General features: G+C 42.4%; 1 protein-coding gene across 2 annotated transcripts in view; it reads left to right on the top strand.

The window, feature by feature from the left end:
- Positions 1-14,271, top strand: part of CEMIP2 (cell migration inducing hyaluronidase 2) — an 87,898-nt gene that overhangs the window by 70,975 nt on the left and 2,652 nt on the right. For both annotated transcript variants that reach the window (XM_062208403.1, XM_062208402.1), the window contains exons 19-22: positions 1,186-1,368; positions 3,588-3,807; positions 7,452-7,550; positions 12,246-12,400. In XM_062208403.1, the coding sequence (XP_062064387.1) occupies positions 1,186-1,368; positions 3,588-3,807; positions 7,452-7,550; positions 12,246-12,400 (657 nt within the window). The remainder of the gene's footprint in view (positions 1-1,185; positions 1,369-3,587; positions 3,808-7,451; positions 7,551-12,245; positions 12,401-14,271) is intronic.

Genomic DNA, 14,271 nt, shown 5'->3' with positions numbered 1-14,271 from the left:
TGATTTGGTGGTAGGCATCAAAAGCCTTAAGAAGGCATAAACTTTTATATCAGCAGTCTTCTTTTTCAAAGATTTGTGTATTTATTTGAAAGTCAAAGTTAGAAGGAGAGTGGAAGAGACAGAGAGATCTCCCATCCACTGGTTTACTCCCCACATGGCGCAATAGCTGGGGCTGGGCCAGGCCGAAGCCAGGAGCTTCTTCTGGGTCTCTCACATGGGTTTAAGGACCCAGGCATTTGAGCCATCTTCCACTGCTCTCCTAGGTGCATTAGCAGGGAACTGGATTGGAAGTGGAGCAACCAGGACTTGAACTGGTGTCTATATGGGATGCTGGCAGGTGGTGGCTCCACCCATTACATCACAATGCTGGCCCCGTATCTGCAGCCTTGCCCCTAGGAATGTATCCTAATAAATAAAAATAGGAAAGGTAGAAATAATTTTGTGGGGTGGTTGTTTGGAACAGCAGTTAAGATGCTGCAAAGGATGCCCACGTCTCATATTGGAGTGCCTGAGTATGTGTACCAGCTCCACTTCTAATTCCAGCTTCCTGCTGATGTGCACTCTGGGAGGCAGCAGGTGATGACTCAAGTAGCTGGGTCCCTGCCACTCTTGTGGGAGACCCAGACTGAGTTCCTGCCTGCTGGCTTTGGCCTGATCCACTTTCAACTGTTTTGAGCATTTGGAGGGTGAGCCAGTAAATGGAAGATGTCTGTCTATCTTTTTTTCTCTTTCACATAAATAATAAATTTTAAAGGTTATTTTATTTAGAAAAAAGTGAATTTGTGAATAAAAAAATTCTTTCTGTTGATTTTACCAGTATATTTCAATAATCAGGTTGTTAGTGTTTCTTAGTATATCTGTACTCAACCATCTCATTTAACTTCACTATCCGTGGGGAATGTCTACACATTGTCTCTGAGTTCAGTCCACAAAGTCTCCAAAATTCTATTGAACCCAAGGTTGTTTTGTGGAGCATATAACTATTGTAAATATATTGATCAGAGAAATTTGGCCAATAGATAGATGATTCATTTGCATGACAGTTTTGGGACTTCTGTTGTTAGTGGTTCAACACACAACAGAAATTTTAAGGGCAAAACATCATGGTTAAAGTTTAAATATGTTCTGTTATTCAGAAGATCTTTGCTCAAATGTGAATTCATTTTTGACTGTCTCCCTTTGAAGGAATGACTGGATTCGAGTTGGCCTCTGTTATCCGTCAAACACAAGCTTCCAGGTCTCCTTCGGCTTTTTACAGCGGCAGAATGGCTCACTATCCAAAATGGAAGAATACGAGGCCGTGCACTCCCTGGAGGAGCTGCAGAGGAAGCAGTCCGAGAGGAAGTTCTATTTCGACTCCAGCGTCGGGTAATTCAGTAGGACCAAGAATGAGAATTATTGTTATTTTTCTTTAATGGTGAAATTACTAGCTCTTCAGCATAGCTAAGAATAGGCTGTGATGTGACAGCTGTTCAGAAAAGCAGCTGATGTGGATAATTGTCTGCACATCACTATTAGAGGTCTAGGAGAGAATCAGAGTGGCTCGTAATTATGGGTTTGGCAGTAGGAATTGTGGGAAGATGTTTGCCGTATACCTATTAAGTCAATTTAGAGAGAGAAATTATCCTTGTCAGTGAACAACCAGTAAACTCAATTGAACATTAAAATAATTTTCCATAACAACCCTCAAGATGGTTATTTACATAGAATATAGTTTATATTTCCGTGAAAGCTCATTTTTCTCTTCTGGTTGATCTCTCCCAAGTTGACCTGGAATCTCTAAAAATCACTATGTAACTGTGGCGTGTTTGCTTCCAACTCTCTCTAGGCTACATCTTTCTACTTTCTAATTCTAATCCTGTTCTCCTGGGGTCCTGTTGGCTTTGTCTGCTTTTATCCAGTTACAGTCTCTCAGCCTTTGGGTCATGGTAGGCTCAATCTCCTGTATTCTACCAGCAAGCAGCATGTTCCATCAGTCCCCATCATTAAGCTGACATTCCTACTCAATGCCATTGGTATGCACTGTCAAGGTACTACTGTAAACAAGACCCATTTCTTCTGCAAATTCACAGTCCATTGGAGGATGTGAGCATGCAAAGCAAGTAACCATAGAGCAAAAGGCTGAAGTAGTGTAAGTTTTTTAGTAGAATATTCAGCATGCCTTTTGGTATCCCAAGAAGGTGACAATGGAACTAATTCTTGAGGAACAATGATGAGGAGATAGTGAAATAGGAGTATCTGGCAGAAGGAACAGTGTGCACAAATGCATGGAGGCATGAAGGAACATGGCATGGCATGTTTGGGAAAATACGAGCAATTCAAGATGGAGAGGAAAGTGGCAAGACGGATCGGGCGAAGGTGAAAGTTAGGGCTTAGTCATTAGGTTTTGTCCTTAAAGAACCCCAGCAGCCAGTGTGCTCAGCTTAAAGGTCTTTTGTTTGTATAAATGTCTCTGATTTTCAATTTCTGATTCAACAACCTACATGAACTTCATATGCTGTAGTTGACAGAACTTGTAGGTTCCCAGTTGATGTGCCATGAAAAGAATTGGAACACCAAAATATGTAAGGGCAATCTAGTGATCACAAATTAATGATTTAAGTGTATAAGACATGGAAATGTCTTCTGGTCTGGATATTTTAAGGATCCCTTAACCTCTGGGTTTCTGATTCTTTTCTATTCATTTGATGATTTTAATTATCTATCAGAGGGCCCATGTCTCATCACGTCCCTGATGCTCCTCATGAAGATATGTTAAAATTGATGAGTGTGGGGAGAATGGCAGATATTTTACCTCTTAATTGCAATCTTACATTGTTCTTTGACCTCATATTAAAATGAATTCCTGATCTCCAATAATCAGTCACATTTTATCAAGTGCTCTAGAATATTGACTTCCTCCGTTTTAGAGGGACTGGGATTGCTGATGGATATTGGACTGTGGCCTGCAAGTCAGAGTTTTCCCTTCATCTTGGCAGTAGGAGGATAATTCAGAATGGGTGGGACTGTTCATTTTGTCTGATTTTTGGCTCCAATTCAGTCGGAAGAACCTCAGGCCCATCTGTTCCTGGTAAACATCACAGGAATTGATCGGAGGCTGATCTGATTTATTGCCAAATAAATCAGAGTTGCTGTTTTTATATTCCAGTTTTGTGCCTTAAACTAAAGTGATTTATGACCCCTCCCCCAAAAAAGAATAAAAAGAATAATCCGCAGCAATTTACTGAGTCATGAAGTCAACAGAAGTATAAAGTTTTCCAAGGAATTTTTTTAGTTAAGCCAAATTCTGTCCTCCCAAATTACCTATTGAACTAATTCATACCAGAAATCAACTTTGATATCTTCCAGAATGACTGAATCAGGATATAAAAATATTTTCTAAAGTGATATTTATACATTCAACTCAGAACCCTGCTAGGATAGAAAGGAAAGAGAAGCAGTTTTATTAGTTTTATAATTTATTTTTCTGTTAAGGAAGAATTACCATATTGGAGGAACATCCCTTTTCTGGCCAGGAGTCTATTTGAGGAATTTTGTTAAGTTTTTGAGAGTGGAAAATCAAATGGGTTGGTTTCTGTTTTGTGCAGGTTACTGTTTTTGTATCTCAAAGCCAAAAGCCACAGGGATGGCCACAGTTACTGCTCATCTCAGGGATGCGAAAGAGTCAAGATCCAGGCAGCAACAGACTCAAAAGACATCAGTACCTGTATGGCCAGAGCGTATCCAAAGTATTACAGAAAGCCTTCTGCAGCCAAGCGAATGCCGGCCGTGCTCCCGGGGCTCTGTCAAGGCTGCGGCACCCGCCAGGTAAATGGAGGAAGAGTGGGCTGTGGCCTGGGCGAAAAAGTCAAAACGGGTGTGTGTGTGTGTGTGTGTGTGTTGCCAGAGGAGCACTTTTTAAAAAAATGTCTGTGTTGCTGATTGACAAATACTTAGCAGTGTCTCCTACATTTTAGCCCATGCCACAGTATGTTGCCTGTGATAAGCAAACTAGTCTGAACTGGTAACAGAAATACTTTCCCACATGAGGCAGCCACTTACCCTGCATGGCTGCAAGTTTGATGCAATTTGAATTGGAGGTTGCTGTGTTGATTGTTGTTTTTCCTTCCTCAGGTGTCTGGTTGTAGTATGAGCATTGGTGTTGGGTTTACGTGTCAAAAAGCAATGTGAGAAAAGTGCTTTGTATCACCGGCAGTGCAAAAGTTCTTAGCAAACAATGCAGCTAATACGAACATTGCTTCCCTTGTTTAAGATGGCAACCACTCCTGATTGTGAAGGATGGGCTTTTATATTCATCTGTAATTAAAAATACAGGCTGACCTTGATTAAAAGTGGAATGCCTCTCCCAGTATATTCTTTATTAGATGATCTCTTCCTGGATCTTGGAAAGCATGGCAATGGAGTTAAACCCAAAGGAAGAGCTGACATCACACATACAAATAGAGTTCCAAAGGGCACCAGACCAGTTCTAAGTGAAACAGAAGTGTAAAGTTAAGACTGCCCTGATTCATCTTTAAACTTTTTAAAAAGATATTTATTTATTTATTTGAAAGGCAGAGTGACAGAGAGTGGGAGAGACAGAGAGATCGTCTATCTGCTGGTTCATACTCCCCAAATGACTGCAACAGCTGGGCCAGGTGGAAGCCAGGAGCCAGGAGCTCCATCTTGGTCTCGCATGTGGGTGTCAGGGGTCCAAGTACTTTGGCCATCATCCACATATTTTCTCGGTGCATTAGCAGGGAGCTGGAACCAGCACTCAGATGGCATAGCCAGCAAGCAACAGTTGAACCTGCTGCACCGCAGTGCTGGCCCCCAGCAGTCTCTGCTGTAACCGACTCTCAGGTGATCCTGATACACATTCACATCTGAGTTCCACTGATGGTATTTCTGAAGAGAAAGAATTGTCACAAAATATATATTTATTGTTGTGAAAAAATCCCAAGTTTTTCTATCTATTTTTTAACATCCTAAATAATTTGCAGAAACAAAATTTCTTTGGCCTAAGTTCTTTATTTCCCTGGTCTTTTTTTCTTTTGTTTTGCTTTTCACTTGTTTCTGACAAGTAGTAACAATAAGAATAGGGAGATAAAGATGGATTTGTTGGGGCCAGGGCTGTGGCTTAGCCGGTAAAGCCGCTGCCTGGTCCCTGGTTCAAGTTCTGGCTGCTCCATTTCTGATCTAGCTCTCTGGTATGGCCTGGGAAAGCACTGAAAGATGGCCCAAGTCCTTAGGCCCCTGTACCCACTTGGGAAACCCAGAAGAAGCTCCAGGCTCCTGGCTTCAGGTTAGCCTACCTCCAGCCATGGTGGCCATTTGAGGAGTGAACCAGCGGATGGAAGACCTTTCTCCCTGTCTCTCCCTCTAACTGTCTGTAACTCTGCCTTTCAAATAAATAAATAAATAAATCTTTAAAAAAGAAGATGATTTTGTTCTTCCTATTAGGATATCTGAGAGTATAATATTTACTTTTTAAAAATTTTAATTATTTGAGAAGCAGAGAGAGGAAGCTAGATAGAGGGAACACCTAATCACTTGTTCATTCCCCAGATTCCCACAATGGCTGGCACTTGCCTGGCCTGGGTTGGGCTGAAACTCAATCCAGTTCTCCCATGTGGGAGGCAGGAACCCAGTGACTTGAGCCATCACTACTGCTTTCTATGGTCTGCAGTAAAAGGAGGATGGAGTCGGGAGCTGGAGCCAGGTATCAAATCCACAACATCCATACCGCTAGGCTGTCCCTTCATGGTGATTGAAGATCACCATCTCACTCTCGGCTTCTTGTGCCACCTCGATTCTCCCACACGAGTAAAATCCAAAAGCAAACCAACAAAATCAACCCCATGGACACAAAGAGGTCCTTGCCTGGCACATGTAGTATTTTGAAATAACCCTTGTGGGGAAATAAATCCAGGCTAATGCTCACTGGATTTGTTTACAAAGACCTTCACTACTGAAAAGCTATATATTTGTAGCAAATATTATAATTTAAAAAATAAGTATTGAAAACAATCTAGGTCTGTCTAATTTAATGGTTCCATGCAGTAACATTTAGTATTATTCCCTTCTGTGTGAAACATTGATTGGAATTCCTTTGGTAAAATGTGTTAATTATTGCCTTTGCACAGTTGCAAAATATGTGAAGCATCCAGGAGCATCACTTTTACTTGGAAATTTGGTGGGAATTTTTGTTTTGCATGCTGGAATCAAACCCATGTAAGAGCAACTAGGAAAATTCAATGAATTTTTAACTCCAAAACCTGAGACTTCAAGAAAACGTTCAGCTTCTGAATGCTGCTTAGTGTCATGATGACTACTTGTTCTTGGAATGAAGTTCTTGACGTCTACTTTTTTTTTTGACAGGCAGAGTGGATAGTGAGAGAGAGAGGCAGAGAGAAAGGTCTTCCTTTTTGCCGTTGGTTCACCCTCCAATGGCCGCTGTGGCCAGCGCATCTCGCTGATCCGAAGCCAGGAGCCAGGTGCTTCTCCTGGTCTCCCAAGCGGGTGCAGGGCCCAAGCACTTGGGCCATCCTCCACTGCCTTCCCAGGCCATAGCAGAGAGCTGGCCTGGAAGAGGGGCAACTGGGATAGAATCTGGCGCCCCGACCGGGACTAGAACCCGGCGTGCTGGTGCCACAAGGTGGAGGATTAGCCTGCTAAGCCACGGCACCGGCCTTGACATCTACTTTTAAGGACAGGGTCTTCTAAGTGCTAAACTGTGTGAGAGTTAAGGGTGCTTCTGAACTAAAGGAGAACATTGAGGGCAGAAGGAGTGGGACGAAAGATGTAGCCTTGGGACCCTGGAAGTAATTCAGAGAAGTAGAAGAGCAAAGGGGAAGGTGTTCTTAAGGAGGGAACAGCATCAGCAAAGGGGAAATGACAGGAAAGGTGACTTGCTGGTGCCAAAGTGAGGCTCTGGTCCTGCCTGCTGACTGTGAAAGAACAGAGCAAGCAGGTCCCGCAGGTAAGGCCTGGCTTCATTTATGGAGCACTTTGTAGGCCACAGAGAGGAGGTGAGACCTGGTCATGTCCAAGGCCACTAACAGTTTTTAAACAGGGTGATCCCGTTTATCTACAATTGTTTCCTCAGTCCTGGAGTGACTAATCCCCAACTTAAGGTAATTGGCAGAGAAAGATCTTTTAAAAATATTTGTGCATGTTTTTGCATAAAGTATTCACAAAGATTTAAATACAAAGCACATTTATATAGTCATTTGTCGAATTGATTTTATAAATAAGGTTACACTTATTTGATACTAGGATTGTTCTAGAAAATGAGGAACAATGCATTTCCTGTATTAAGTTTATTCAAAGATGGAACTCCAGGTCATGAAGTGTGTACCAGAACATTCACAAAAACACCCACTGGCTTTGATACCAGTGAATTCATTTGGGAGGAACCTTTGGGGAGGAAGCTGCAGGTGCCATAAATCTGGAACTCTTCCCCCGTCTAGGTGGTGTTTACTAGTGACCCTCATAAGACCTACCTCCCTGTGCAATTCCAGTCACCTGGTAAAGCAGAAACGCAGCGTGGAGACCCTTCTGTTATCTCTGTAAGTACCATCCCGTGTTGCCTTATTCTGCCTGTGCTGCTATAACCAAATACCATGGAGTAGGGAGCTCACAGACAACAGAACTTGATTTCCTATAGTTCTGCAGGCTGAGAAGTCCAAGATCAAGGCGCTAGCAGGTTGGTGTTGGTGAGGGCTCACTTGTTCTCCCGTGTGCCTTTGACTGTGGTCTCACGCTTGGAAAGTTCAAAAGGACTCTCTTGGGCCTGCTTTATTAGGTCCTTAATCTTTGGACCTAATCAGTTTCCTAAGGCCTCACCGCCTAATACCAACACCTCAGGGATTAGGATTTCAACATGTTAAGTTTTGGGGGGAACACACATTTCGACTGCTGCAGGTCGCCTCATTTTCTTATATTTTTCACCCTGGAGACATGAATTACCTCTGCTGGTAGTCACTGGTTTGTAATCATATTTTGATTATTTGTGGCAGGAAATACAATAGAGACATAAATACCTCCTCGACAATCATACTTTTAACCAAGTTATTGGTAACTTTTTCTTTCTGAGCAGATTGTGTTTACTGATTACTTTTAGGCTGGTGTTAGAATTTGTTCAAATTATGTTTCATTGCCTAGGACTGTTTCAGGTGACTCTGATTTCATTTCTAAAAGAGGAAAGTTATTTTTGGTTGAGAAATAATTTGCCATACACATTCAGTATATAGAAAATTGTGTATCACCTTGGGTTTTGGAACTTATAATAAGCTCCTAAGTTGTTTCAGATATGGGCAAAGAAGATTTTTAAATCTCTTTGGTCTTGTATTTGAAGATTGCCTAACTCTTATCTATTTCAGATGAGGAAGATGGGGGCTTGAAGTGTTAGTTGTCTTTTCTAAGTGGGTTAATGGAAGTGTAGCCACGAATCACAGTGTCAGCTCTGGAATATGGGCTTCAACCCAAGTTAGCCGCTGGGAACCAGGTCTTGGCATGTGGCCTGTAGGTCAGGTTGACCAGGGTGCCACAAGCTGAAGATCTCCTTTGGGTGACTGATGTCCACCTGTCCAGCTATTGTAGGTCCATTTATATGTTGACAAAATTAAATTTTACCTTTTTTACCCTTTCAAATTTCTTTTAAAGATGGATTTATTTAATTATTTGAAAGGCAAAGTGACAGAGAGAGGGGGGGAGGTCTTCTATCCATTGGTATACTCTCCATGAGATCACAACAGCCTGGAGCTCCATCCAAATCTCCCATGTGGGTGGCAGGGGCCCAAGTGCTTGGGCCATTATCTGCTGCCTTCCCAGGTGTGTTAGCAGGACACTGGATTGGGAGTAGAGTAGCCAGGACTGGAACCAGCATTCTGTTACTGGATGCTGGCATTGCAAGTGGCAGCTTAGCCTCTGCTGGGCCCCTCAATTTTTTTTATTGTTAGTAAAATAGACATAAAGTATACTATTTTAATAATTTGTAAGTGTGCTGTTCAGGGCTATGAAGGACATTCATGTTGTGCAGCCATCTCCACCATCTAGCTCCAGAACTTAAAGAACATCTCTGCTTACATGTAGCATAAAGTGCCCTAAAGCCTATTGGTGCGTATATCTGTTATACTCTGTTTGCAGTGGTCTCGTGGGAGAATTTTATGGGCTGATGCTGTCAGCTGTGAAGAACCTGATGTCCACCCCTCTGCCTGTTAGTGTGAGGTCGGGCTGGGGGAGCCAACAAGGGACCAAGTGCTGAGTCCCCCCACTCTTCTAGCTCACTGGATAATTTTTAAGCATTGTTTATTTATTTTTACTTTCTTTGGAAGGCAGAGAGCCAGAGACAGGTATTTCATCAACTGGCTCACTCTCCACATGCCCACAACAGTCAGGGTTGGGTGAAGCCGAAGCAGGGATCTGGGAGCCTAATCTGGTATCCCTCATGAGGAGCTGGGACTCACGTTCATGAGCCATCACCTTCTGCCTCCAAGGTGCACATCGCCTTCTGCCTCCAAGGTGCAATTGGACGCTAAGCCAGGATCTGATCCCCAGCACTCAAATATGGGATGCTGGTGTCCCGAATGCATTTTAACTGCTGTACCAAATGCCAGCCCCTTTCTAGATGATTAAATAAGATATTGTGGCCGGCGCCATGGCTTAACAGGCTAATCCTCCGCCTTGTGGCGCCGGCACACCGGGTTCTAGTCCCAGTTGGGGCGCCGGATTCTGTCCTGGTTGCCCCTCTTCCAGGCCAGCTCTCTGCTATGGCCCGGGAAGGCAGTGGAGGATGGCCCAAGTCCTTGGGCCCTGCACCCACATGGGAGACCAGGAGAAGTACCTGGCTCCTAGCTTTGGATCAGTGCGATGCACCGGCCGCAGCGGCCATTGGAGGGTGAACCAACGGCAAAAAGGAAGACCTTTGTCTCTGTCTCTCTCTCTCTCACTATCCACTCTGCCTGTCAAAAAATAAATAAATAAATAAATAAATAAGATATTGTTTTAAAAAAAAGGCCTCTAGCAGGCTACACCCTAGGGACTGAGACATTGTTGGACTCCCTTGCTGCATATGGAGTGCCTGGGCCAGAGGAAAGTCTGGGGCTTGGTGTTTGTCATATTTATCTCCAGTGCTTTCCTATGCATTGCCTGAAACTTCTTTCCTAGGACATGGCAATCCTTTAATGGTTATTGGGAAGTTTCTTTGAAACAACAGGTTTGGCAGTACTTTGATGAGTACCTTTGAGTGTGTTAGCCATCATTTTTAAAAAAATTATTTATTTATTTGAAAGGCAGGGTTACAGAGTAAAAGAGATCTTCTATCTGCTGGTTCACTCCCCAGATGGCCACAACAGCCAGGGCTGGACCAGGTGCAAGGCAGAAGCCTGGAATTTCATCCAAAACCCCCATGTGGTTGGCAGGGGCTCAAGTACTTGGGTCATCTTCCTCTGCTTTCCTAGGCACGTTAGCAGGGAGCTGGATTCGAAGCATAGCAGCTGGGGACTGGAACCCATGTTCCTGTAGCATTGTGAGTGGCAGTTTAACCTGCTGTGCCACAACACAAGTCCCATTTTTTAGTATCTAGCCCTTTAAAAATAGAGGAATTGTTTCTAGTCTTTCTCCATATAAAATTTATCTCAAGCGTTTCCAGGAATATTCCCTGGATTAGAGCAATGCAAATGTAGGTCAAAAGCTATTTTGAGTTCTGCTGAAATCAATAGTGATTAGAAAACAATATTAAAGAACAGGTGTAGTGATGAAAATACTTCTTTGGTAGCCTTTAGTGTAGTTTAGAATTTTACACCTTAGAAACAGTGCCTATGGGTTAAGTTAATGTGTACCCAATTGATTTGTCCTTTTTGGCTGAGGAATTAATGATATTTGGAAGTGTCTTTCTTGAAGAGGTCACAAACCATGAATTCAAAGGTGGTGCATTGGTGCTGTGGCATAGTAGGTTAAGCCTCTGCCTGCAGTGCTGGCATCCCACGAGGGTGTCGGTTCATGTCCTTGTTGCTCCTCTTCTGATCCAGCTCTCTAGTAATGGCTGGGAAAGCAGTGCAAGATGGCCCAAGTCCTTGGGCCCCTGCATACATATGGGAGATCTGGAAGAAGCTCCTTGACTCCTGGCTTTGAATCAGCCCAGGTCCAGCTGATGAGGCCATTTGGGGAGTGAACCACCAGATGGAAGACCTCTCTCTGTGTCTCTACTTTTCTCTTCCTGTAACTCTCCCTTTCTCTTTCTGTAACTCTGCCTCTTAAATAAATAAATACATCTTTTTTTTTTTTTTAAGAGTACAACTATGGGAATTCAGGATACAATGATTCTGAAACCAAATGTGCTTACCTCTTGTAACTTAAATCCCGGTGAAGTTATCACTTTGCCATTTTGATGTCACAGGAGAGCTATATTTGGAGCAAAGAAGATGCAGCAATTAACTATCTATGATATTCCAAACCTGAACTCTAGTTGGAGGGCAGGGGATTCTATAGGTCACATCATGGTACGCGAGGATACTTCAAAAAGTTCATGTAGGGAGGCTGGCACTGTGGCATAGTAGGCTAAGCCTCCACGTCGGCACCAGCATACTTTTGGGCACTGGTTCATGTCCCAGTTGTTCGTCTTCAATCCAGCTTTTTAATTATGGCCTGGGAAAGCAGTGGAGGATAGCCCAAGTGCTTGGGTCCTTTCACCCATGTAGGAGACCCTGGGGAAGTTCCTGGATCCTGGCTTTGGATCAACTCAGCTCTGGCCATTTTGGCCATGTGGGGAATGAACCGGCAGAAGGAAGACCTTTCTCGTTGTGTCTCCTCTCTCTGTAACTCTTACCTCTCTTCACAAAAAAAAAAAAAGTTCATGTAAAAATTGAATTAAAAGATAAATTTATAGTGGTACAAAAACAAAATTTGCAGTTATTTCATTATACTCTTTTCCATGAACTTTAATGACTCCTCACGTACAGTCACATAGCAGATGATGAATTTTTTGACCAGTGAGAGGCTATATATATGACAGTTATCCCATAAGATGATATTGTCCAGTGGCGACATAGCCACCTTTGTGTGTGTTAGTACAGTCAGTGGTGTTCATGCAACAGCAAAACTGCATAGCAACATGTTTGTCAGAACTTCTCCCTGTTGAATGACACATGCCTGTAATTTGAATCATAGGTTTAGAAGACAGAGGGAAGGGATTGGAAACAGAAATTGTCCTGGAGATGTTACTGAAATGGTGATGACGTCAGAAGACATTTTTGTATTCTCAGGTCAATGGCACCGACTTTCCCTTCCGAAGCGCAGGTGTCTTCCTTCTTGTCGTGGATGCGTGCAGCGTTCCCTTCCGGCTGATGGAGAAGAAGCTGTTCCTGCTTGCTGAAATCAGCCGCGTGGAAGAGTACTTGAAAACAGGCATCCCTCCGAGGTAGGTGAAGCCTGCTCTGTCGTAGGAACAAGCCACCTTACAGATGCGATTTCCTCCAAGAAGACAACACCTGATTAACTCTGAGCTTGGGTTTGCGGCCATGGTTGTTCACTCCATAAGCATTCAGGGCTCTGTGGAAAGTCTCCAGCTCTTCCCAGCTCACATGGATGCTGATGTGGTCCAGGTTGCTTATTAACGGGCCATTGTGTCTCAGTGGCAAAACTTGGAGGTTAGAAATTTTGCATTTAGTGAGAAGGCTCCTAGACAGAGAAAAGCTTACTTGGAACATTACTAGCCCAGCTTTTTGTACTAAGTTGATCTACTTTGTACCCAAGCTGCTCAAGACACTAAGTACCATTTTGAAGTAAATTTCTGGGCAGTTTTTTCTTGGCAGTTTTATCTATACCACAGATGGACCCTCAAAAAGCTTTGTACTATGACAGTGATCTCGGAAGTCATCACTCATGCACTTGGAAGTGACTGGAAAAGAGTAACTGATTTTTAAGTGCTTGAGTGGTTGGTCTCTCTTTTGAAATCACTAGTCTGATTGGTTTTTCTTTGTTGATCTCTGAAGAAAGATGCACAAGAAAGAATCTTTTTCTGAGTTAGATCCCACCTGGAGGTAAGAAGATGAATTTCTGGAGTTCTTTCTTCTCCTTGACTTTGATGTAGCCGTTAAGTAAAACCATTCAAGGAAGAATTGGCTTAAGACAATTATAGCAGACATCTTTCTGAGAACTCGATATTCCTGAAGGATCTACAAGTTTTTTCTAATGTTGAAAACACATGTACTCTCACCTTCCCTGAAGCAATCATGATAGAAATCTCACTACAAGTGTGTAGGACTTCATGGGAGTCCTGCAGGGCACCTTATAGATTTAAGAGTTTAAACCAACTCATTGGAAAGTCACTGGATAGTTTATAGAAAAGAGATATAGGAGAGGCTTTTGAGATACTGGAAAGTCATTTCTTGATCTGAGTGCTGGTTTGTTACACCAGAGTGTTTAGTTTGTGGAAATCCAAATGTTTCAGACGTTTAGGGATGCTTTTCTGTATGTCTGTTGTACTGTAAGTTGTTAAGCAGCTTGAAGAATGTTGGGTCTCCAGGGCAGCTGTGGTTAGTCCTCTGCAATGATTCTGAAGGGAATCACCTCTGTAAAAAAAAAAAAAATTTATACCCAAGAGCCAAAGCTGATAAAAATATGTAGAAATCTTAATGTTAGTCTTAAGACATGTCAAGACCCACATTGAGAAAATACATGCATTACCAATGGTTATATAACAAGAATTGAATATAAGAAGAGATTCTCAGTGTCTGGATGTAAAAATTACCTAATTAAAATATAAATTTAACACACTTCAGTTAGTAAGGGTAAATAGGTAACTTTTCTATCATACTTGATGATACTGAAGTTCATATGAAAGAATAAATGTAAGACAATAGTAAAATATCTCAAAACAAATTACAGTATTACAAGGGGCTGGTTTTATCATAAATTAAAATAAACCATGAAGCTATAGTAATTAAGCCAGCATAGTGTTGATAGAGGGGGGAGAGAAAGAGATGAAGAGGAGAGACTAGAGAATTGTCTTCCACAAAGAGACCTCAGGATGTTTATTGATTTACTGATGAAGAAGATAGCTGTTTAGACTATGGAGAACAAACTTTTGAATTGGCATTTACCCATCGACTTAAAAGATAATAGAACTTAAAGAGATAAAGAATTGGCATTTACCCATCGCCTTAAAGAGATAATAGAACAAACATAGGTGAATAGAGCACCCGAAACCAAAAAATCATCTTCCTTTGTTGCACTAGGTTGTTCCCTAAATGATGTCCCAGATCACTTTTACCTAAATGGCGTTTGCTT

Source organism: Lepus europaeus, chromosome 12 (assembly GCF_033115175.1).
Source record: "Lepus europaeus isolate LE1 chromosome 12, mLepTim1.pri, whole genome shotgun sequence".
Taxonomy (NCBI): domain Eukaryota; kingdom Metazoa; phylum Chordata; class Mammalia; order Lagomorpha; family Leporidae; genus Lepus; species Lepus europaeus.
Note: the sequence above shows the minus strand (reverse complement) of the source record. Positions and strands in the feature narration are given on the sequence as shown.